Below are 25,672 nucleotides of genomic sequence, written 5' to 3'. Positions count from 1 at the left end.
TGCACTCAACATTTGAAAAACCATATATTCCAAATGCCTGATATATCACACAATACTTTTTCTAATATAAAAAGAAGTGTAGTATCTAGATGAAAGTTGGTACCAGGAATCATGCTGTTAAAGGCAATGGTCCTCTGGCCAATAAAATCTTGGCCAATTGGGTCATGATCCCAAACCAGGAAGCGTATAAGAGCAATCTCTGGCATGTGAAGAGTGAAGACGAGCGTTTCCTCCCACATAGGATTGAATCCTGAAAGAGAAAGATAGAGGAGGGGGAATATAAAATAGGATAAATTTATGCAGAAATAATGGAAAGGAAGAAAGGATCGGAGGTATCAGAATATTCATATTCACCTGCCATTTTCACTCCAACAAAATTACCTGCTTGACCTTGACAAACCAGACAAAATAGGCCACTTAACTGAAATAGATTGCATCAGAGAGACTGAATAACTTAAACCTGCCAGAGTACCTTTACACCCAAATGCTATTCTCTTGGACTTGTCCATTGTATTTGACAGCAGCTCTAGAGTCCTTCTTGGACAAAAAAGTTCTAACATGTAAGCTGACAAAGATCAGTTTCAATATCCTGTACCCTATAGCTTCTGTGGTCCCACAGGGTTCTATCCTTGGGCCAATGTTGTTCCCTTTTCATCTGGTGTCACTATGAAATCAACCCATACAAGAATGAGCGGTTCCTCACAAATCCTCTCCAAAATTATCGCCATTACAGCCACTTCATGTTTCAAAACATACAGAAAATGAGCCCATTTCCAAAACCTCTATTTCACCTAGTCACTCTCTCAGGGTTATCTCTTTACAAGGTTGCATCTACACATTCCTCGATAGTCTGCATTTGACAGTCTTCAAAAAATGTTACTACCCTACATGTGTCAAGTTTCATTATGACCACCCCTACTGACTAAATCTAGCCTCCACTATTCAAATAACATTTGATGACACTTCAAATCTCAGTGTGACTTTCCTTTTTTATCTTTAGTTACCTCAATGCCACACTACATGCACATGTGAGTCGCTTTAGTAAGAAAAAGCCTACAAAGAAAATAAATGCAAATGTAATTCAAGTTCATGAATTATTGAATTGTTTAGTGGCACAGATGCAATATGAGGTTAGATCTAGAGCAAGTATCATGCATAAATTTACTGCACCTCTTCCAAACAAACACACACTTGTGAACACTCCAAAGAATGGTCTCACAGTTTAATGATACTTTAATGACAAATCCCCCATCAATTACAGGTTAAATGGCAAGCTGTGTTGTTGTTTGTGTGCGTAATATAAAATCTGTCATGGGACATTGCTCTCTCACCATTGTCATCAACCACCCTGGTTTGCTCTTTGCAGCAATCCACTGGTAGACCGATAATTTCCACTTCCACAAATGGGTCAATTATCTAAAGTAAAAAAAAAAAGAAAAAAACAGTTAAAAGAGCTTTAAAACTATACAAAAACAAACTATGGAACTGTGGTTACAATACCTTTTTAAACATTTCGAGATAAAATTCCTAAAAGAAATGTAATTCTGTGTCCTTAAGTAGTGATTTGTATACTGTTATTACTTTGGCTTTATGATGATTTACTATGGTCCAATGATTGTATAATTTTCAGTAACTGATTTCATGCTTTATTATCAGATTGTGAGAAGGTCTGATTACATACAGGGTGTTTAAAAACAAACTGCATTTACTTTCTTAAAGGTGGAGTAAGCGATTTTTCAAAAACGCTTTAGAAAACTGATTCGGGCCGACTAGCAAAAAATAGGGGCGAGACCCTTTTGGGGTAGGGGCGTGTTTGTTTTGGTGATTTCAAATGTCAGCATTGGCTACCAGAAATCTCTTACCCCACCTTTAAATGTTACAAGTCTTATTGTGCATGAATCATCATTGCACATTATTCTAATGAAAATAATCTTTTATCAGAACTTTTTTTAATATCAATTTAAATTAGTCCTATCAGTATCAGTCATAATGGGAAAACTTGGTAACACAATTTTAAGGTTCAATTCTCACTATTAACAAACCATTAATTACGACTTTTGTCTCAATAAACTCCTAATTTGCTGCTTATTAATAGTTAGTAAGGTAGTTGTTATGTATTGGGTAGGATTAGGAATGTAGAATACGGTCATGCAGAATATGTGCTTTACAAGTACTAATAAACATCCAATATGTTAATAATAGGCATGCTAATAAGCAACTAGTTAATAGTGAGAACTGGTCCCTATACTTAAGTTACCGTTTTTTCTTTTGAAAACTTCTTTTGAGATATATATAATGTAGCATAATGTAAAACCCTGATTTGTTTTGCGATAATGTACATTACACAGAAATGAATGTGTGTGAATGTGAAATATAGAATTTAGTTTATATTAATTTATTATGCAAGAACATCCCAGCTAAAATAATATATAGTCTAAGGCTATTAACAAACCATTAACGACGACTTTTGCCTGAATAAACTCCTAATTTGCTGCTTATTAATAGTTAGTAAGGTAGTTGTTATGTATTGGGTAGGATTAGGAATGTAGAATACGGTCATGCAGAATATGTGCTTTACAAGTACTAATAAACATCCAATATGTTAATAATAGGCATGCTAATAAGCAACTAGTTAATAGTGAGAATTGGCCCCTATACTAAAGTGTTACTGAAAACTTTAAGGAATCTGATGCATGTTTTATGTTTCACTACTGTAGTGTGAGCTTAAGAAACCTGACAATCAAAATAAGCTTTAGAACTAAAATGAAAAGCAGCGTGATTCAGAATAATTCTGGAGTTATGATATGTCGCTTGCTTGCAACGTATATGGGATTTAAATCGAGGTGGAAATCAATCGATCTGATCCACAGGCTCAGTGAAATCAGGGTAAACCCGCAGTGAGTGACAGCTTTAGTGATTATAATGGGATTGGAAATGTTCTACTATAATCATGACACTCATTTTCTATGTTCTATGTTTTGATTTACCTCTCCTCGGTCACCCAGCATGGAGTCTTTAGGCTTGGGTAATTGCTGGCCACTGATGATCTTAAGAACCAATTGTTTTTTCAACCGACCTGGTAAAGGATCCTCGGCCACTGGATTAAAGGAACCTGCAAGAACAAAGAATTCTGTACTTACAATTCCATAATGATATCATAACTTCATAACATCAACTCTTTTCCTAGTTTGGATTGCTAATTCTTAGATTTACAAACTCTGACTTTGATTTCGACTTGATCTATTAAATGCTCCCTAAATTCATTGTTGTCCACTGTATTTTGTTTTCTTTGATAAATTACATTGTTTTGTACTGGAGTCTTCTATTAATGCATGCAATTTGTTGATATTATCATTGAAAAAAAAAAAAAAAAAAAAAAACAAGCAAACTAGTAATGTAGAAACTCACCTTCACACATACAGGCAGGTTTCAGGATGTAACCACAGTTGCCGTTGCAATAAAATTTGGCTCTGTTGAGCTGCAGCACTCTGCCCTCTGTCTGGTAGTTCAAAGCCACTGCATAAAAAAGCCATCAAAATTCATTGACTATTATAGGATTCATTTTTACAAGAATATGTCTGATGTTAGGAGCCATTTAAGCAACTGAAATCATAACAAAAATGTAACCTTTTCATTATTAGAAAAAGTCTTATAAATCCAGTAGTGTCTTCCAAGAACTGAACCATTTTCATATTTATTAAAACACCACAGTGTAGCAGTGAGCAGCAGGTTCCCAGTATGTTTCAGACATACTGTTTATTCTTGGTTTCTCCATTAAACAGAACTATTTGTTTGTGGGTGGACTGGCATACCCAGATGGCAGCCGGCGCTCCAGAAGGGCTGTGGGTTGAAGTTGCTGGAGTCCACGCGGTACGGGGAGGGGTAGATACGCGAGAGCTGGTGCTGGTTGAATCGCATGAACTGCACCGGCTTCTGCTGCATTAACTGATGGGCTTTGGTCTCGCTCATCGATGACACCTGCCAACCGCTGCTGCCCACTGCAACACAGCCCAACACACAAGCATTAGATGTGACAACATACACTGACATATACTGACCGGACCGCGATCATTCAAACTGATCAGAACTGATCAGCTGGAACCACATAGAGAAAGAGTGCCATTTAAAAATATGAAGGAGCAGTTTATTCATTTGAAAAATGTAAACTGTAAATAAATAATCGCTTTACAAATAAAAACAATACAGACATATATATATATATATATATATGTGACCCTGGAGCACAAAACCTTAAGTCGCTGGGGTATATTTGTAGCAATAGCCAAAAAAAAAAAACATTGTATGGGTCAAAATTACTGATTTTTCTTTTATGCCAAAAATCATTAATATATTAAGTAAAGATCATGTTCCATGAAGATATTATGTAAATTTCCTACTGTAAATATATTAAAACTTAATTTTTGATTAGTAATATGCATTGCTAAGAACTTCATCTGGACAACTTTAAAGGCGATTTTTTCAATATTTAGATTTTTTTGCACCCTCAGATTCCAGATTTTTAAATAGTTGTATCTCAGCCAAATATTGTCCCATCCTAACAAACCATACATCAATGGAAATCTTATTTATTCAGCTTTCAGTTGATGTATAAATCTCAATTTCAAAAATTGACCCTTATGACTGGTTTTGTGGTCCAAGGTCACATATATATAACTATTACTGTAGTACATTTGATGTATTATAAAATTATAAATTCTATGTTATTAGACTTGCTTAGATACTTGCTGTTTCTTTGAAAACTGTGTCCAAGTAAATCCTACTCCAAATGTTTTTTTCAGTGTAACGTATATTTAAACTGAATTTTAATATACAACCATTAATAATAAAATAAATTAAACATTTCTAATTGATTCTGTGATTGTGTAAGTGGCCCTCCATGAAGCCGCACTCTGAGAGCCTAAATAAATACATTTTTCATCAACTTTGTAATTCTGAATGTCACAGGAAATTTGAGATTTTCACATATGTTTTCTGTTCTTCTCACCTTGTGCATCAAAGTCTGGTGTGCCCACAGATTTCGTGTATACCAGATCAGAAAGTGCTCTTGACAACTTCATTGTTTTTTTCTTTCTGTTAAAACAGATAACAGTTACAGACATCAAAAATGAAACATAAAATATATTAAAAAGTCCACACACCATGAGCGATTCTAACAGTACCTGCTGTGATGCACTGGTGCTTTAGACGCCCCGCTCGAGCTCTCCTGATCCGTGTCCGTGTCCTCAAAACTGGAGGACTTCCTCAGTTTACTTGTCTTTTTCTACAGTGAACAGATGGAGTTGAGGTGATGCAGTGTTAATTAAGTCAGCATGTCACATATAAGATACAGTCAGCTGGTCATTATAAACCCTGAATTTATTACACAGCTGAATGTAGTATTGCAGAGAGCCGTATACACATTTTATTATTTCTATTAATCATTCATTCAGTATGTATGCAGAAGACAGATGCATTTTTCAGTGTGTGCAGTATGTTGTTATGGAAGGAAACATTGTTTGGTTTAGTATGGGTGCATATGCACATTGATCTATATGTAAAACTACCTTGCGTTTGGAGAAGTTCCCCATGAAAGATCTAGCCAGACGTTTGTTGCCACCAATATTGCCCTCGTCTCCAGTGTCAGTGCTGTCTTCTGCTTTTCCCTGTATTAAAAAAAGATGCATTGCAGTGAAAATATGGACAGGAATATATACCCTAAATATACCAAATATAATACATTATCATGACAGTAAATGTAAAATAATCAATCATCAAATCTACATTTTTGAAATGGAACTGAAAATCAAATCTTAAAAAAAAAAAAAAATCTTAAAATTTGTATGTTTTTTTTTTTTTGTTGAGTATCATATTTGTTACATCAGGCTTTTATGGTTCAGACTTGAGCTCAGACTCGAGGAGTAAAAAAAACAACAACACTTACATTTTATTCAGAGGCCCAAACTGAGCAAAAATATGCAATTTGTTGCAGTTGATATTTATATGGCCGAACAGTACAGTGAAACTCTGATAGCTTGGAATGTAAATCGATGAGAGCTTTATAACAGTACAGCAGATAAAATACATATAAATATCAGTTGTCACTCTATATCTGCCAATAATATGTCTTAGAAAGATGATATTTAAATGCTAGTTTTGTGATCAAAGCTCTGTCGATTGATTGAGAGATTGAGATGAACAAATAAACATTCCTCAAAATCCTGTTGCATCATATTTTCACATTTTAACATGATTTGTCAGCAAAGTTTTTGCCTATCAAATATAACTCACAACAATCACTAGGTGGCAGTAGCAACCAATTCATTCAAAATATGCAGTAAATGGGACTTATCTACAACATTTTTAGTTTTAAGGGTACATGATACAGACTGTTTAACTCTAGGTGTCAAGGAGAGGGTGGACATCAAGGGAAAAATGCTATAAATGTATTGCATATGGGCCTTATGCATGTTCGCCGGTATCTCTGTGGGCTGTCAAGGACGGTGGTGTGGCGCCTGCTGCGAAAAAACCTCTGTGTGCAATCCTGTGTCTTATCTGAATCAGCCTCGAGTCAGTCCTTAAATAAGCACACTACACACATCTGTACAAGAGCAAAACTAACCTAATTAGAGCACTTGCTGCACAGTTTAAATGAGTGAAAGGTAAGAGAATAATACAGTAAGACTGTAGTAAATACGGTATTTTTGTATGATTATCATGGTAATTACTGTGAAAATTTGTTTTAAAAATCATCAACTAATAAGTGTATAAAATAGTGATTAATTCAACAGTAAACAAACTATATTGATCTAAATGCATTAACATAGAACAAAACTAGAATGCAATGCAAGCAAAAGTGAATGAGGTAAATTTGTCAGTAAATGTGATAACAGTTCCTCTCCTGGAAAGGAAGGAGTGACATGTATGTATAGTTGCTGTGGGTGAAGTACAGCATATTAACCTTCAGCAGTGATTTGTCATGTTTTCCCGCCGGCGGCAGGGCTGCGATGGTAAAACTGTCCGGATCTTCCCGGTCACGAATCTTTGACTCCTTCATGAGGTTATCTAATTTTTTCTTGGCAACATTTTCCGCCTGCTTCCTGTTCATAGATGTCTGGAAAGGGAGACAGAGAGAGAAGTGTATTCGAATGGACCTCACGGGTGAACTGACGGTCTTAAAATTAGCATTGTAATAACATCTGCAGAGAACAAGAAGGTCAAAACCATTCATCAAAATATCTAGGTAAGTTCAACTCAAGTCCTTGACCTAATTTTACACGCAGAGAAAAAATCATGACAAATATTCACTTGCCAAAATGCCATCTTTTATTTTTACATTAAGGCACTTAAGAGAGAGGAGCTTTCATCCAAAATGCATGAGTCTTTGAGATTTCACTAAGCGCCTTGTGCATAGAGTACGAATGAAATCTCCTGCTAAAAGAACATGACAGATGTGGAAGGACTTGAAGCATTGAAGATTATAGGGTGAATCTCATTAAACTTTCAAGAACATATCCAGGTGATATTTCAGCAGTAAATAAAAAAATATAGTCCCACTTTATATTAAGTGGCCTTAACTACTATGTACTTACATCAAAAAATAAGTACAATGTACTTATTGTGTTCATATTGTAATGCAAAACACTTTTGCTGCTTTTGAGGTGGGAAGGGATGAGTTAAAGTGTAAGGGATGGGTTAACAGTGTAATTATAAATGTAATTACAGAAATTAATTACAGATGTAATTACATGCAGGTTTTTTTTAAAATATAAGTACAATGTAAAAACATGTATGTACACAATAAGTGCATTGTACCAAATTATTAATTTAAATGCAAGTACATAGTTTTTAAGGCCACTTAATATAAAGTGGGTCAAAAAATATTAATAATTAAACAACAACAACAAAATATATTTTGCATTAAGAAAATTAAGACTAATTGTAAGACTGTTAAGGTATTTGTATTGCAACATTATTTTCATGACAATATTAAATCTCTCCTCCAACAACTGTTGAGCTGTTCAGAATACTAACATACTATTCTTACTTTTTCTTCCTAATATATTATATTCTGTATGATGAATTATCTACTGTTTTTGCAGAAATGTGCAGTATACAACAGAGTTGACTGCATGTAATAATAGTGTATCCCATAATGTAATGTACTCGATTTTCGATCTTCTCTTTCCAATGTTGAATGGACATTAGCTACTTTTTTTCAATTTAAATTAAAAAAATAATAAAAAATGCGCCACACCATCTAGCAATACTTACATCTCCATTCATCAGCTTACAGTCGTCCTCCATCTCATCAGCACTGTCTTCATCAGACACGTCCCCCTCCTCTGCATCCTCGTCTATATTTGGGGGCAGTTTTTTACCCTATGAACAAACATACAGAAAACATGTCAATACAAGATTTGTGAAATGTGTTTTCACTTATATCTAACACTAGTTAACTCGGCAGTAAACTATAATATGATAACACAAACAAAAATAGTCTGTGTCCAAACAGGAAAAGAACTGGATTCCAGTTTAAAAAGCCATTCATACTGAAAGTTATTTGAAGAGTTGGTGTCTTAAGGTGACAAATACTTACTAACATCTACGCACAAATGCTTGAACGCAAATATTTTCAGCAACCAATTCTCATCACATTGTTTTCTCAGTTCTTCAACAAGGGGAGCTATAGCAGCCTTTAGTGTAAATCGTCTTATTCTATAGTCAGTTTCTATAGTCAGAAAATCTTGCTGAGCAAGTTAGTTTTTCTAAACATATTTATAGCAGCTGCCTGAATAAGAGCATGTCTGGTCTACTGGCATAGACATTTGAAGGAAACACTATCGTCCCCTTGAGTACTGAGCTTTCTCACTGCAAAAATGCTCAAAGCATTTGTGTCTTCATTGGCATACTTGAATAGGGAATGTTTTTGGCCCAAGGGTCTTCTAGCAGTAACAGCATCTTACAAGACAATTACAACCCAGGGGACCCATCGCCACTTAAGCTGCTTTATCAGTAAATGCTCTGATTGTCTGGCACAGAACATCGCTCTCATGTACTGACTACAGAAATGCAGTGCTGACACTGACAGGGACTTTAACAGAAAGAGGCCAGCGGTAGATAGATGCAGCCAGATACAGAAATGGGTTAATCAATAGTGGTTCATCAGTCAAACAATGTCTGACCCCGTTTTCTGCTATTATTGGCTTTTTTATATTTCATTAACATACACTGTAAAATTACAATTAATTGTATGAGTTTTTGATTTTTTTCATCAGTGATATGAAGTATTTGAAAAAGTGTACAGAACCTATCACTGCAGGTTGTAACTTTTGCATTACTTAAAATGCGCATTATGTCAAATTTAAGACAGAAATGAAACTTAAGTTTTCAAATTTAGTGAGTTGAATTATTTTCATGCGTGCCTACTGTGCTGGAGCGAGGAGACGCGGAGATGTAGGAGAATCCAATAATCACAGAACTTTATTAAACAGAACACCAGGAAAGCACATGTAGCACTGGGGTGAACAAAACCGGACGGGAAACGAGGGGCAGAACACACTTTAAATACACAGGAAACTAATTGGACACACCTGGGATCAATGGAACTGAACGTGGAACACCTGGAACAAATGATAACTATAAGGACAGGAACGGGAAGGACCAAATAAGGGCATAAACATTGGAGCACTATAACCCCCCCCCCCCAAAAAAAATACTTGGGAGAGAATTACGGGCATCTCGGATGGAACCGGGTCACAAGGGTGCTCTGGAGGAGCGGGCACTGGAGGGCACTTTCGAGGAGCGGGCTCTGGAGGATGCTTTCGAGGAGCGGGCTCTGGAGGGCGCTCTGGAGGTGCGGGTATAGGAGCGAGCTCTGGACTGGATTCCGGGACTGGAGCCCTCACTGGGCTAAACTCGGGGACAGGAGCACTCACTGAGCTAAACTCGGGGACAGGAACCCACACTGGAGTGAGCTCTGGGGCTGGAGCCGACACTGGAGCGAGCTGTGGAGAACACTGGGGCGCGCTCTCGGGTGAGGAAGAGAGCCCTGAGCCATTCATTTCTCCTCATCCTCCTCTTCTGATTACGGGTGAACTGGGCGGCCGGCGGGCTTGACAATGGCGCGGCAGGCGGGCCTGACTCAGGAACGGCCGGCGGGCTTGAGTGAACGGCGACTTCCATGCCGCGGGGAGAAACAAATGGGAAAACAAAAACACTTTAAAAAACGGAAAAGAAACACGGGGAGAAGAGGCGCCGCTCACTTTTTGCGGGTCCGGTATTCTGTCATGCGTGCCTACTGTGCTGGAGCGAGGAGACGCGGATACATAGGAGAATCGAATAATCACAGAACTTTATTAAACAGAACACCAGGAAAGCACACGTAGCACTGGGGTGAGACGAACAATACCGGATGGGAAACGAGGGGCAGAACACACTTTAAATACACAGGAAACTAATCGGACACACCTGGGATCAATGGAACTGAACGGGGAACACCTGGAACAAATGATAACTATAAGGACAGGAACGGGAAGGACCAAATAAGGGCATAAACATAACATGGAGCACATGGGGGAAGAAAACACACACCGACATGGAACAGCGTCTGACAATTATAGTCTTGTTCAATGGTAACAAAGCAGCGGTCCAGTCAAATTCAGCGATTGAGCTGCGATGCGAGTGTATTTCCAAACACGCGGTCTGTCCACGTGCTCCATGATCCACAGCCTGTGCCGAGCAATTTATCAATACCACCGGCTGGCCCAGTTTGCAGTTCAGGATTCACTCTCTGGTGGGAATGCCAGTCTGTCTTCAATTATAGCGCCAACTCGCTTGCCGAGCTGCTCCATCTACGGCCCGATTTTCAACCCTCACACTTTATTAAAAGCACAGGAGAGGGCTGCACTTCAGCAAATAGATTTTATATCATTAAGACTCTTCTGTTTTGCTGCTCTAAAAAGGTTTTCTGATAGAAAAAGACCAACAACTGTGCAAAAAAAGGACAAAACTCAAAATGTGATGTTACTAAAACTTCAAATAATTATGCATAGAATATGATATTAGTAACAAAATATTTTGAAACGTTAATCACATGATATCCTAATTAATCTTGTGAATTGATTTCACTCACCCTTTGGAAAAAAGTTACAAATTACACAAAAACTGAGCATACTTTTCAGAGAAAAACAAGCAATACGCCAAGCACCAAAACAATAAACGAAAACTATAACAACCATAAAAGAAAGCAAAATACATAACAAATAAAATAACCTATAGAATTGAGAGCATATTACTACATTGTAACTATTTGAAAAAAAATAAAAATAATAATTTGCGTAAAATAAATGTAAAGCTTATTTTTACATAGTTTATTCTAGTACTTTTAATTTAAGTTTTTTAGTTAATTATACAGTATATGTTTATAATTACAACTTGACTTTGCTCATCTAGAGGTTGAAATCTTAATCTAAAATAATGCTTCAAATAATCTTTCATAAATCAATGCATGCACTGCAAGCAATTACATCATGCAAGCTGATTTACATCATGAAAACATCTGACCATCATCTGAAAATGACCATAGATTTGCTCCATAGTGTTGACATAAAAACGTTTAGATGCTTACCTTGATGAGTATTTTGCCTTTTAGGGCTTCAGGTGAAGGCAGAAGTCCAGACGGGTCGGCAGGGATGGAGGACGTGTCCAGTTTATCACCCAACACTTCAGTCAGATACTGAGCCATCTTCTTCATCAGAACCAAAACAGATGTTTTTAGCAGGTACCAGCTGTAAAGGCGCAGCTCTATTCTGGAAAAGGGGACGTGGAGCAGCAGCTCATTTGCATTTAAAGAGACAGGCCCGAAAAACAGCGTGTTTCTGCTTCCACTCAAAATAGGCATTTTCAAAATTATATAATAAATGATCTGTGGAGTATTTTCAGCTGAAACTTCATAGACACATTCTGGGGACACCAGAGACTTATATTACATATTGTAAAAAGGGGCATAATATGTCTCTTTTAAATTAAAATGCCATTAAATTGTGAGACAGAAGGCTTAAAACGGCAGCTTCCAATTAAAACGTGTTCAAAGTGGCTCATTCAGAAATCTTCAGAGCATATTAACATACAAAATAAAACAACTCATATTATATTTAGCTGTTCCTTGTCTGAGGTGGACAAAACAATATTTCTAATGGTTAAGCAATAATTATTTTCAGTGATTTCAGGTCATATTTCGTACTCTATTTGTGGAAAGCACAGATTGTTTTTGGTACAAAAAAACCATGATACATAATCCATAAGTGAAAACAAATAGCTCCGGATACTGACACATACTGCTGTAAATGTGCACTTTTACTGTCATTGCCATTTCTAAACCTAAACAAGCTAAAGTGGCAAGCCAAACAGACACATATCGCATCTGACATATGTGTGAGACATTGTCTAAAAATAGCTTTTTGTTTACTGCGAACCCCAAGAACCATTGACAGCGTATGGCTTTATTGGATTATCAGCTTTAGTAACAGCAACACCTGAAAGTCATAGTGATGGAGGAAACATGCTGTCAGTGTGAAATGCTCATGAACGTGTGACACGTTCACACACTCCCTGGACCTCAACAGCGCTGTCTTCAGGCTCAGTGAATGGGATTTTACAAAGACATTGTGACTGTGGGCTAGAAGTGACTGTCCTTCACTGCCAGCAGTCGGACACATAAACCTTCAGGATTGAAACTTGAAGGAATGCTCAGACAGACTGCAGAGTAATAATTGTCTTTGGAAGACTCCTCAAAGAAAAGAAAAAAAAACTTTGCACTAATATGATATATCATGATATTCAATGATATAGATCAATGTGAAAATGATACTTTGAAAGCATGGTGTTCAAAGCTAGATATAATGCAATATGGAAATCAATCAATCAATCAATCAATAAATAGCCAATAAAAATATAATTGTGTTTTAGCTTATGATTTCTCTTAAAATCATCTCCTTAATCTAATTTGTTCACCGATAGAGAAATTTATAAATTATTTAAATTGTATTACTAAAGTAGAAAAAAAGCCATCAACATGAACAACCATGCACAGCCCTGCATTTGTTAATCATAATAATTATAATAATAAAACACACACTAGATATTGTATTTTCTCAAAAATAAAATAAATAAATAAATAAAAATAAAAAATAAAATAAAATAATAATAATAGTTACATATATTGTTATGCACATTGGTTGTGTTACAGATTGATAGCCTCTTCTCATCTGAGACTCTTAGGTTGAAAAAACAAACAAACTCAGAAATCTGGCTTGTGACACTAATCAGCTGTTTATATCTCAGTCGATTAATATCTACTGTCTAATAACCTTCTGAATCAGTTAATATCCAATATAGTCTGTGTCTCTTACTGGTTTTTGATGAATGCATATTTGTTGATGGTCTCGATAACATCTTTAAAGAGGATTTTGGAAGTCAGGGTGTAGCCATGATGTACGATTGGTTCACCATCCTGTCCATCCCAGCAATCCACTAAAGGATGATATTAAAGAAAAAAAGTTGTTTTTTAAAAAAAATGCATAAAATCAATTTAAAGTTCATTTATATTATTTTTATAATATAAAATAATATAAATGATATATTTATAACAAATATAAAATATATATTTCTCCAAACAAAATACATTTTTCTAAACAAATCTAAAGCATGTCAAAATCATGCAAAGAACTTCAAAGATCTTTTGGATTGCAAAATGTGGAAATCCACACACACTGATTCACTTCCTTAGGAAGAAGCACCAAAAAAGCAGTAGAAAATCAGATCAGTCTCACCTTCCACACATCTGCAGCCGGCCTGCAGCACCCAGGCGTACATATCCACCCGAGACTGGGACATGAGCTGGTCGCCCATCAGGTAGGTGTTGTGGGAGGAAGCGATGAAGTAGTTACTGAGGGGATGCGTCATGTCCTGGTTCACCTCGTAATGCTCAGGGTTGAAGATGTCCCCAGCAGGACTGCGCATGTAATTCGTAAAACCTGTGAGGTACAGTTAGAGGCAATTGTGAAATCCTGACATAAATATTTTCCAGTCACTTCTCTGATATAACAGTGATGAAGCACAATAAAAAAAATAATGCCATGAAGTCTTGAAAACCAAAGCATCTACCAATATAAGACGCTGTCATCATTTTGTAATCTTTGTTTCCATTCATTTAACCTGTCAGTTTTGGCTTGATTTTCATCACTAGCAATTCAATTCAAAGTGGTTAATAAAAAAGCAATTAACTTAAAATTGCCATTGGGACTGCAAATAAACTTAAGTTAGTTTTTTTCTTTCTTTCTTCTTTTTTACAGTGTGGTTAAATCAATTTCAACAACAAATCCCATAACAGGAATTAGACCCTAAAAGGGACCCATAATAGGAATCCTTTACAATTAATGCACATTTTATAGTTCTATATTCTAGATATTTGCACAATTTATTATTCACGTCTATGTTTATTTCCTAAATAATTTCAGCAACATTTGTTTTATACTAAAAATAGACCTTCACCAGGGTAGCAACATATTTAATTTTTGACAGGAATGAAAACAAGACTGTGAGGTATAGAAGTACAGTGTTAAAAAATATCAGTCATTGTATTAAAGTCATTGTATTAAAAACACTCACGCAGAGTGCCAAGGTAATAAAACACAACATAGAGTGTTATAAATGTACATTAATGTTTGTAAAAAATGAAGATGTTCACAAAAATAAAGATGGAAATGCATCATCGCAGTCCATAAAAAGGGTCCATTGAATAGATTCCTACTGAAAGGACTGGCAAAATAAATAAAAAGTGCGTACCGTCAATACCCAGGACACACAGTGTCTGGTTATCAGGACAAGGCTCAAACTTGGACACAATTTCGACGCAGTGCTCCTTTGAGACATTTGTCATCTGAAACACAAACAAACAGTAAAGAAAGAAAAAAAACAGGTGAATGATCAAACACTTACAATGCATTCAAAACAGCTACTATACAGCCATCAAATTAAATCAAAGTTAATTTTTATTCATATTACTTGTGAAATAAGTGAAAATAACACCACGGGGAGCCATGCTCTCACAACTAGCCCATCTCCGCTCTGGAGTCTGATTGTGACGCCTAACAGCTGGTGTTTAAATGGACTGATTAGTCAATGAGATTCCCATCCACGCCAGTCAGTGTCAGATCTTTCCTCCAGCTAATGCAGCGGGGGACGGCGGGATCCTGCCAGCTGTGGATACCGGATCGCAGTAAACCGCGCAGTGCATCAACACTCTTGCTGATGATTAGCTGCTGGTTTAACTTAAATCTTAAATCGGTCTACGGTATTCTAAGCTCTGTTTTTCTCAGTCCTTTAAAGGGGTCATATGATGTTGCTAAAAAGAACATTATGTTGTGTATTTGGTGTAATGAAATGTAGACATGTGGGGGTGTATTAGAACGAGCCGTTTTAGGTAGGCGTGGTTGACTCTTAACTTTTATAAAGAATATCTCTTTGGATTTGAGACTTTAGTCTTTGCAACTTTACAGATCTTCTTTATGCACCAAGAGCTTGTAACACTCCAAAGAGAAAGGAAACATTGAAATTGTATCATATGACCCCTTTAAGAAACTAACGATGGCATTTGATGAGGGACACTTTTTTTCTGCTGGTAACTACTTGAGACAGAGAGTGAAATGTTATCATGAAGAAAGGTTCACTCTGAGTGGTACCATTTGCTTGAAATGCTAAATTTCTCATTTTATATAGTTCATGGTGGGCTTTTTGTGTTTTCAATTTCAATTTGACTGCATGCTGGTGCTTTATAATGCTGTACATGAATGCATTTAAACATTTAATGAGATTTTAATGACCACCTGAAACATCAGCTTTTGTCGACTGCTTACTTGAAACAGCACTTGAATCAAACATCATGTGGATTTTGTGTTCGCCTGTTTGAAGTAATGTGAAAATTTACCACTAGAGGCGATTTTGCAAATGAGGTTACATAGGTTAATGAACAGCAGAATAACATTCATACTTGTTAACATATCAGTTCACTTGAGACGACTGTAAGTTCATTGTGATTCCATTTTAAATCACAAATCAGTTTAGAGTCCGGAGGCATCTTTAAAAATATGTGCATATGATCATAATAAATGTCACATACAATAATTTCCTGAATAAAACATACAATAATTTCCTGAATGTTTTTATAAACAATTTATAAAAACGGAAGCAATGTTAATGTTGCATAGTTGATGCATAACATTTACACAAGCATTTTTATCACCTCTTAAAAATGAGCCGTAAAAAAGAGCTGTGGTGTTAATTTTTTTTCAATTGTAGTCTCTCAATGCAGACAAATATGGCGGAGCTCAGAATGAATATAAAGTATATGTGAAAAAATTACTCACACATAATGTGTGGTTGATGAGGTCAACTCTTTTCTCATTAACCAGTGTTAATTCTTCATATCACAATTTTATAATCATTTGACCACAGGTAGATGCACACCATTTCCTGAAGGTGCATATTAATTCCAAAAAGAGCATTATATGCCCCATAAAGATGAGAAACTAGACTCACACCTCAATATTTATGTGTAAACAAGGTCACTCATTTATGAAATTCATAACCACTGCAAGTGTATATTTCATTTTTCAGTGTAAATGACCTGTTAATGTCGTCTTAGTGTTTCAGGCTACTACTAAAAATTCAAATAAAGCTTAAGCCGCCCCACTTAGCAAAGCTTTATTGAATTCTGTGCTGTTCTTCAAAACCATGAAAGAGGAGATTTGAGAGGGTGTGTGTGAGGACAGTCTTTCCGAAATGTTGGTGAAATGGTTACATTAGCATAGAAAGGACGCGCTGTATTTTCATCAAGTCTATCAAATGATGTGCTTGAGTTAATAAGGAGGACATGAAAACAACACACACAACATATGCTTCGAGGTACCTGCTACTTTATTACCTTTTGTTCAGTCTCGAGGAAGCGTTTGAGGTCATCTGTGTCCAGGTGGTCTTTATGGTTGCTGTAGGTGAGCATCAGCAGGTACAGATCGCGCCGCGTTGACATCATCTTATAGAAAGAGCAGAACTCCTCAAATCCCAAAGTGCCCTGGTTGTCATCAGTGTCTGCCTCCTAAAGATCAGTGATGGAGAAAGACTGAGATTGAGATCAGTGAGATAGAAAACCTCCAAGAATGTTATTAGGTCCTTGAATTATCAATTAAGAATTTACAAAACATAACAAGGAAAATTAAGGATTGGGATATTACACTTTTCATTAATGGGGAGATGTGGTATTGTTTTATACGGCTGGTTGTATCCCTGAGGTAAGCGGGTCATAAAACATTGTGTCATTGAGGCACTGAGATATTTAAGGGCTTTTCTATCGTGGAACCCAAAACGAGAAGTTTAGCAGAATGTTCACGCTGCTCTTTTCCATACAATAAAAGCATAACGTGTCCAGGGGCTGCCAGTTACAAAAAACAGGTAAAATCACCAAAAATAAGCCATAAAAGTAGCTTATATGACTCGTGTGCAATATTCCACATCTTCTGAAATCATGAGGAGTTTGTGTGTGGAACAGTTTCACAGCTTTCCTTTCTCAGTCGCTTTCATGTATATTCATATATCAAGATTTTTGATGTTAATGATGCCAAATGGCTTTTGTGTGCTTTGGAACTCTGGTGAAAGGGAAGATTTTCAGTGAATAACAACTGAAATTATGGTTTGGTTCTCACATCAAGCTATTCAGAAGATTCAGAATTTGGTACATAAGTTGATCCGCTTTTGTGAAGCTCTTTGTGAATCTCGGTGCCTTTTTGTCCTTTTTATAGTTTGACCGTGAGAATCCTAATTTACCTTCATTGTATGGAAAAGAGCAAGGTAACACTTTATTTTAAGGACCATTTCTCACTAATAACTAGTTGCTTATTAGCATGTATATTACTAGCATATTGGCTGTTTATTAGTACTTATATATCACATAATAATGCCTTATTCAGCATGACCATATTTTTGATCCCTTAATTCTACCCCATACCTAAACTACCTTACTTACTATTAATAAGCAGTAATTAGGAGTTTAAAAGTTGTAGTTAATTGTTAGTTAATAGTGAGGATTGGACCTTACAATAAAGTGTTACCAAAATTACCAATTCACATGAATTCACATTTTTTACTAAACAGTTTAGAGTTATCCTCCTCATTGTAACATGTGCTTTCTGTCTGCCATATTTGACCTAGTTTTTCCTGAGTTGTCTTATTTCGTCATTATGTTCACCTGTTGTCTGATTAATTAACTCATCAGTTCCTTTGTACTTAACCCCTTAGTTCTCCTTTTGTCTCTGTCTGTTTGTTTATATATGTTTGATATGTGTCTCTAAGTTTGTGATTAAATTCTATTTCCAGTTACTCTCCTTCATCGTGCGAGTGATTATATGACCAACACATAACACTCATATCTGACTTTGACTCTATTGTGTTTTTAGGCCTCAACCAGGACTTTGTTTTTGTAAAGAGATTTCATGCAGAAACTGTTTATCACTTTCAGTACATTCTAATACATTTTCTGCATATTCTTTTTTTTAATCCTTCCTTTCTGAAAAAAAAACGAACAGCTTGTAGTCCAAAGGGTTTATGAACTGTAACCATTTTAGGTCAAATTTAAATATTTAGGTGAACGTCTGTAAAACAGTAATGCACAGTTGTGGGTAGATTTGCTTCCTAATGCCTGACTTCAGTGACTGATCATTGGTTATGATGGAGGATAAACCAGCAGCAGCTCTTCAATCAACTGGAGAAATGGCTCATTCAACAGCAGCAGCCCACTGTCACAATTAAACCCCTGCTACGCGGAAAATCAAACCCCTAGAAAACAACAGCGCCTCCACATCTCCTACAGCTCTCAGCCCATAAGAGCCCAAAAGTGTTTTCTCAGCTCAGTGAATCCCAGGCTCAGATGCCGGCGCTGATCCGGAGAGCCGCTGAGTCAAACACACACATAAAGGCTTGCGGTGAGCCGAGGTGTGGAGGATGTAATAAACCCTGAGCTAAGTGCCTGAGAATTGGTGCTTTATGGAGAGAAGCGTGAAAACAGGTCACAAACACTGAAGCTGCTCAGGAGAGCCGCATTCACAATGCTCCCTCCGAGGAGCTGACATCACTTCCTGTGTGTATATCAGACTGAGGTATAGAAATTATGGTCTCTTTAAACAAATACATAGCAAAATCAAAAAGGGAACTTTTATTACAATAAATACTAAAAAAAGAAAAAAGAGTGCTGTTGGTGGATGTCAGGGTTTTGCTATGCGGTTGCTAATGTATTTTGAGTGGTTGCTAGGTTATTTACTGATTTGCCTGCCTATTTGGCCTTTTGCTTCGCAGCAGCTGAATGATGTGTTCGTTACAGCAAACGTTCAGAAGGCGGGACCCGCTTTGAAGCGGCAACATTAATTGGTTTAATTGCAGGTGAGTGACAATTCAACTATATCCAATGAACAAAGAGGCTAGTATTTTGCTGCATGTCTGGACTGGTGGACTGGCGTATAGGCGATGTTACCGTTATGGAGGCCCTTCCTCAAATCCCAAGGCCCTAGGCAATTACCTGATCTGCTTATAGGTAGCTCCGGCCCTGGCCGAGAATCACACAGGTTAATTGTGAGGTTAAGCCAGAGAAATCAGGGCCAAAGACTTCAGGTGAAAACACACTCACATCACACTCTGATGTTGGATAGCAGGGCCAGATTGCCCCCCTGTGGTTTACTGTGTCCATTTACAGCAGATGGGGTGGACGCTGATGAAGTGTGAAGCTTAGCGACCTACAAACAGCTGATGTGAGGTCCCAACCACATAATCACACACAGCAATCCAGACGGCCTGGAAAAATGGAGCACTGGAGCCTTACACACCATAAGAAGGCCATGGTGTGGCCCAGAAAAAATAAAATATAAAACAAAATAAAATAAATAATAAAAAGTAAAACTACACAAGAAAGAAATTACATTAAATGTCACTGTGTCAAACACTGTTTATTAAACTTTTCTGCAAAGATCTTCAATGCTGACCAATTACCTGGTCAAACAGGAGTATATTCATATTCAAGATATAATAATTGTAGAAGATATGGGACAACCGTCTCATGCATATGCATGCAAAAAATGGCAAGAGCTTTTTCAAAATGCCAAGATCTAATCTGATATTCAGATGTTAGGATGCATAGAACACTTCTATAATTTGTCCCTAGGCTGCTTGTAAGGAACTGCTTGCAAGGTACTTTCTGGATTTAGACTCGCTGGTTCATGCCATCAAATCACTGTAACTCTTGTAATAGTCAAGCTGTTCATTTGAGGCACTTAATAACAACTATATTACTAATTGTACAATAATAATATTGGAATTATTATTCCAATAGTCCTGGTTTTTGGAAAGATCTACCATTTTTGTTGTAATCGGGGTCAAACATTTTAGGATCAAACATTTCTGCCGTATTTGACAGGCTCTAACAATATAAAAAATAAATTGTGGTTGATCACTTTGCATGCCAGTCAGACTAATTGGGTGACTTCCAGTCAAAGTGGGCAGTTTTTGACCAGAATAAGCCAAAATGTGACCAGTCTTTTATTAAAAGTCTTACAAAAGCCACTAGATCTACTGATAGTTCAAGCATTTACATGGTAAAGACACTCACCAAACAGTGAGTTATCAAACAGTTTGTGGTAACTTTCCAAAATGTTGTACCTTTCAAAGTTGCTTTGGCAATATTTGGCAAGTGGCTATAGCCTTTATAAACCAATACCACTATTCCTGAGAGAGCAGCTGATCATAAATGCTCACCTTAAACATCTGTTTGACTTTCTGTCTGGGCAGGTTGACATTGAGCTTGTGCAGGAGCTGTAGGACTTCACTGATGCTCAGGCAGCCGTCTCCGTTCTTATCGGCCTCTGTGAAGGTCTGCTTCAGCCATGTGCTGGGAAGAGTTAAGGGTCTGAGAGCACAGAACCTGTAAACCTGCACTAACAACAAACATGTCAGAAGCCATTTCATCATGACAAGCATTTAAACAGCTAAAAGTGAAGTTGCAAGTTTGCTAAAAAGGTCTAGTAGCATGACAATAGCTCAGATGTTCTGAAAATTGTGTAGCTTTTTAAGTAACAATCCACTTTTTCCAACAAGTAGCAGTTTAGCATGAAGAGCTACACCACTATTCACTGATTCACTTGATTCCAAGGGAAGAAGATTCAATAGGTTGACGTAGGGAATTTTTTACAAAAGAGTAGCTTGACTGTAGCTAACTACGTTTATAAAAACCCACTTTGACTGTAACTGACTACTTCTAAGTTCTAAAATACAAGTAGCTTGTAGTTTAGCAGTTTCAAAGTAGCTTCCCAAACAGAGAATTAGGGGTGTGCGATATTTATCGTCTATGATAATATCGTAATTGTTGTTTTAACGATATGTGAGCTGACGTATGTCACTCACTTTGCAAAAAACAAAAACACATCTTGAGAGTCCAAAAGCATTCAATGCATGATGAATCCTATTAGAATACAATGCAGTTAGAATGACCATATAATTCAAGTTATAAAGAAAGGGTTTTTATATATATATATATATATATAAGATATGATATAGATAAGTAATATCACACAAGCAAGAGTGCTGGCCATTTTCCTGAATATTAGCTTGTGAGCGAATGTGATATTAACTTTATACAACAGTTCAAAAAACATGAATTTAATATTGAGTGAGTTGCATTTTAGACATAGTATTTCTGTTTTGCCCACGAAAATAGCTCCAAACAAAGACAGAGCAGAACTTTTGCGCATCTCAGAGCAACAGTGTTTTGTTCCTGAATGAATGCATTTTTGAATGAATCATTTGAGTCAATGATTCAATAATCCTTCATAAAGACAGCCCCTGCGTCCCAATGTTCATACTATCCTTTCTAAATAGTACGTGAGATTAGAATAAGTGTGTCCCAAAGCATAGTATGAAAGGAGTATGTCAGAAGTCCCCGGATGGTCTACTATTTCAGGTCGAATTTTGAAGTGTTTATCTGTGCAAACTAATATGGCTAATATTGCCCACAATTCATTGTGCTTTGGTGAAGGATTCAGTTCAGAACTACAAACATGAATAAAAAGCATTTAAAAAAACTTCAAACATGGCAGGTGTGCGCGATAAATTGGTTAGAGTTACTAATAATCAACATTTAACCTGGTAAAAAAATAATTTATTTTATGTTATCTGCAATGTGAACTTTTATAAACATCCGTTTGGTCATTAACGTTTAAATGCATCATTACACAAAAATATGAGCAGAGTTCTCCGCATAAAGACCCACGGCTGGCAGATCAACGAGCTACTTTTCTCTCTAATACAGTAGGAAGATAAATGAAATGAAATGTTAATTGTGACAAGATGATTGACAGGCCAGTTTACAGTGACAGGACGCATGTAACTGTGCGACAAAGCATCCGTTAAAGACGCAATTGTATGACAATTAATAGTTTGTCCGAAAGCTTGCCTACTCTTCTACTACACACTCAAAAGTGTGTACTTTTTCTTCACCAAAAGAGCACATACTTTTAGGGCATAGTGTAAGTAGGCGAATTGGGATGCAGCAAGCCACTTAATTTGTTTCTAAATGAATCAACCGTTTCGAACAGATCATTTCAATGAATAATTCAATGAATCACTCAATAATCGCTTATTAAGACAGCAACGTGCTGCCACCCACTAGCAGTTTTAGTGTCATATTTATTTCCCCATGACAGGCCTAAACCAGCCAAGGTACCGGCATAAAAACACACTAAGCACAATCTGACCTGTGTTGCAGACTGGAATTAACCACACCATGCTGGTTTCGTCTGGCCAGAGGAGAACTGGCCCCCCGACTGAGCCTGGTTTGGTTACTCCCAAGGTTTTTTCTCCATTTCTGTCACCGATGGATATTTTGGTTCCTTGCCACTGACGCCTTTGGCTTGCTTAGTTACACTTGATTTCTGGCAATATTGTCGGCTTGATTGCACAGACACTATTGGAAGAGAGCTGAACTAGATGATGACATCACTGAACCATTTACTTCTTGTGAAATATTTACTTCTTGTTATTGTCTACTTGCATTATTGACAAACTATTTTCCTGTTTGACACTGTAAAGCTGCTTTGACACAATCAGTATTGTATAAAGCTCTATACAAATAAAGGTGATTTGATTTGACAAAGCAAAATATTGTTTAAATTATCGATATCGAAAAAATCACAAAACTATCAAGATTTTTCAATATCACACACCCCTGGATGGAATCTAACTCTTCTGACAGTTCCAATGTGCTCATGTTTCCTAATCTACTAAAAATCAGAATAATAGTAAGACAGATAGTGTCAACTTTATTGAGTTTCTGGATTGGGAGCTTCATCAGAAAGGATATTGATCACGAGTCCGTTGCCGTTTGGCCAGACTGTCTTCATCGCTGATGCCGGCCACAAGGTACTTAAGGCCAGTAATCCAGGTGCGAGCTTCTTCTCCTGTTCCTGACACCAGGTCAAGGGACTCCATGTGCTCGCCATAGTAGATGCTGAAGCAGCAGTTGGGATCAAAGCTACCGTCGGCATACCGCTGGAAGATCTCCGACTGCTTCCCCTCACACACCTCCCGAATGGAGTCGATTGCGACTGTGAGGAGAAGAAAAAACACTGCAATAGGCACTGGGAAGTTACAGAAAGAGATGACATTTACGCTGTAATCCTGAGGTGTTCATTAACATTCTACTTTCCTCCAAGCCGCAAAATTCTCAAAGAAACATCATCTCGCATCAACATCCCAATGCTACGAATGTGTGTAATGAAGTCTCTCAAGAACAGATTATGTAAATGAGAAGAGCAGATGGCTACCTCAAATTAAACACTCTCCTACACCAATGCAGACCATTTGGAAACATTTAATTCATCAATTTGGGCTCATTTAAACCGGTCTGCCAAGAGTAGCCACATCTGAACAGCATGCTGTAGTAGTACATTCCTCGACAAGCAATCCAAATAACTACTGGATTGGCAACTGATTCAACACATGCCCGTTGACTAACACACGTGTTTGAGATGTATCACCAGTGTTGGGGAAAGTTATTTTTAAAAGTAATGCATTACAATATTGCGTTACTCCCTAAAAAAAGTAACTAATTACGTTACTTAGTTACTTTTTATGTGGAGTTACTTATTTGAAAAAGTAACTCAGATATTTCCTTCTAAATGAAAAAGTAATGCGTTACTTTACTAGTTACTTAAAAAAAGTAATCTGATTACGTAACTCGCGTTACTTGTAATGCATTACCCCCAACACTGTGTATCACCATATTATCAAGATGGGATTTTAGACAAATAAATACAATATATCTGTTTATTACTCTCTAGAATTCTTGATTCTGATTGGTCAATCATGGCTTTCTGTATTTTACATTGAAATATTCTTGTAATTATGCTAAACGGTAAACTGTAAATTGTCAACAACACAGTTAAGAAAGAAAGATAAACAACACGTAAGTGCATTTAAGAAAGATTAGCCAGAAGAAAGACCATATGGAGTCATTTTACAAACATAGTTTTCTTGTGTTGACATATTTCCATCTGAAACAGGAAGTTGGAGCAGGACAAGCTGGAGCTTTTTGAAAAGTATCCAAAAGCTTTCATTATACATGGCGACAAGGCAAAACCACACTTGACATCTTGTGTAATCTGTTGTTGACATTACATTTTTTTTAACCAAAATATTAAATGCTGCTATTCATCTTTTTGTTTGTATGTTGTTATGCAACAATTTTTTTGTTTTCAAAAGAATAGCTTGATTGTGGTTGAAATACCAAAAACTGAAGTGAAACGTTAGGCCTACGTATACAGATTATCTATATTGCAGCAGGTAAACGTGTATAAAACGCATAAAAAGCACCATGTGCATGCAATTTCCAGTAGGAGACCTCTAGGCTGCTAAATAATGCAGATCGAGATGGTAGTAAACACTCAGATGATCTTATTGTTGCACGCTGTCAACATATTTGGTATCATTTGGATTCTCTATGAATCCTTACAGACTCAAAGTTCTCTACCCTGTTGAAAAAAACAGCATATGCTGGTTAGGTATGTTTTGAAGCATGGCAGCTGGTTTGAGCTGGTTTAAGCTGGCCCTGAACTGGTTATAAGCTGGTTTAAGCTAGACATGTGCTGGTCCTAAACTGGTCCAATGCAGTGTTAATTTCGTTGATGAATAATTTTCGTCTTAATTTTCGTCAACGACATTTTTTTAACCGACGATAACGAACTAAAACTCTTTTCTAATTACAAAATTTATGACATAAATCTATTGACATTTTCGTCAACGAATAAAAACGAGACGAAAATGTTAGGGAGGGACGATTTGGGAAGAGATTCATTCAGAACGAATCTGTTGCATAGTTAGGAGGTTAGATGCATACATATGAACTGGCGGGACATAAGCTAACATACACTTGCTGCACGTCGCATAAAACGTAAAAAAATGTCAATATGTGGGAGTAGGAGAAGAGCAGAGATATGGATAAATCTGACGACGCAAGAGAGAGAACTCAATTCGGTCCGGTTTTCTGAGCGCAGACACTGAAGCATACACACACAGAAAGCGCGTC

General features: G+C 36.9%; 1 protein-coding gene across 1 annotated transcript in view; it reads right to left on the bottom strand.

Annotated features, from left to right (window-relative positions):
* Positions 1 to 25,672, bottom strand: part of LOC107710777 (1-phosphatidylinositol 4,5-bisphosphate phosphodiesterase eta-2-like) — a 49,805-nt gene that overhangs the window by 13,274 nt on the left and 10,859 nt on the right. The window contains exons 3-20 of the mRNA XM_016515623.1: positions 23,450 to 23,693; positions 20,851 to 20,980; positions 16,982 to 17,152; positions 14,845 to 14,938; positions 13,830 to 14,033; positions 13,410 to 13,530; positions 12,588 to 12,696; positions 11,627 to 11,746; positions 8,272 to 8,379; positions 6,959 to 7,111; positions 5,565 to 5,663; positions 5,181 to 5,281; positions 5,006 to 5,091; positions 3,813 to 3,998; positions 3,409 to 3,516; positions 2,988 to 3,112; positions 1,332 to 1,416; positions 104 to 250 (exon numbers count right to left, since the gene is read on the bottom strand). Of these exons, the coding sequence (XP_016371109.1) occupies positions 104 to 250; positions 1,332 to 1,416; positions 2,988 to 3,112; positions 3,409 to 3,516; positions 3,813 to 3,998; positions 5,006 to 5,091; positions 5,181 to 5,281; positions 5,565 to 5,663; positions 6,959 to 7,111; positions 8,272 to 8,379; positions 11,627 to 11,746; positions 12,588 to 12,696; positions 13,410 to 13,530; positions 13,830 to 14,033; positions 14,845 to 14,938; positions 16,982 to 17,152; positions 20,851 to 20,980; positions 23,450 to 23,693 (2,391 nt within the window). The remainder of the gene's footprint in view (positions 1 to 103; positions 251 to 1,331; positions 1,417 to 2,987; positions 3,113 to 3,408; positions 3,517 to 3,812; positions 3,999 to 5,005; positions 5,092 to 5,180; positions 5,282 to 5,564; positions 5,664 to 6,958; positions 7,112 to 8,271; positions 8,380 to 11,626; positions 11,747 to 12,587; positions 12,697 to 13,409; positions 13,531 to 13,829; positions 14,034 to 14,844; positions 14,939 to 16,981; positions 17,153 to 20,850; positions 20,981 to 23,449; positions 23,694 to 25,672) is intronic.

This window comes from Sinocyclocheilus rhinocerous, unplaced genomic scaffold (assembly GCF_001515625.1).
Source record: "Sinocyclocheilus rhinocerous isolate Xijiao unplaced genomic scaffold, SAMN03320098_v1.1 scaffold1048, whole genome shotgun sequence".
Taxonomy (NCBI): Eukaryota; Metazoa; Chordata; class Actinopteri; order Cypriniformes; family Cyprinidae; genus Sinocyclocheilus; species Sinocyclocheilus rhinocerous.
This window is presented reverse-complemented; position numbering and strand designations above follow the sequence as displayed.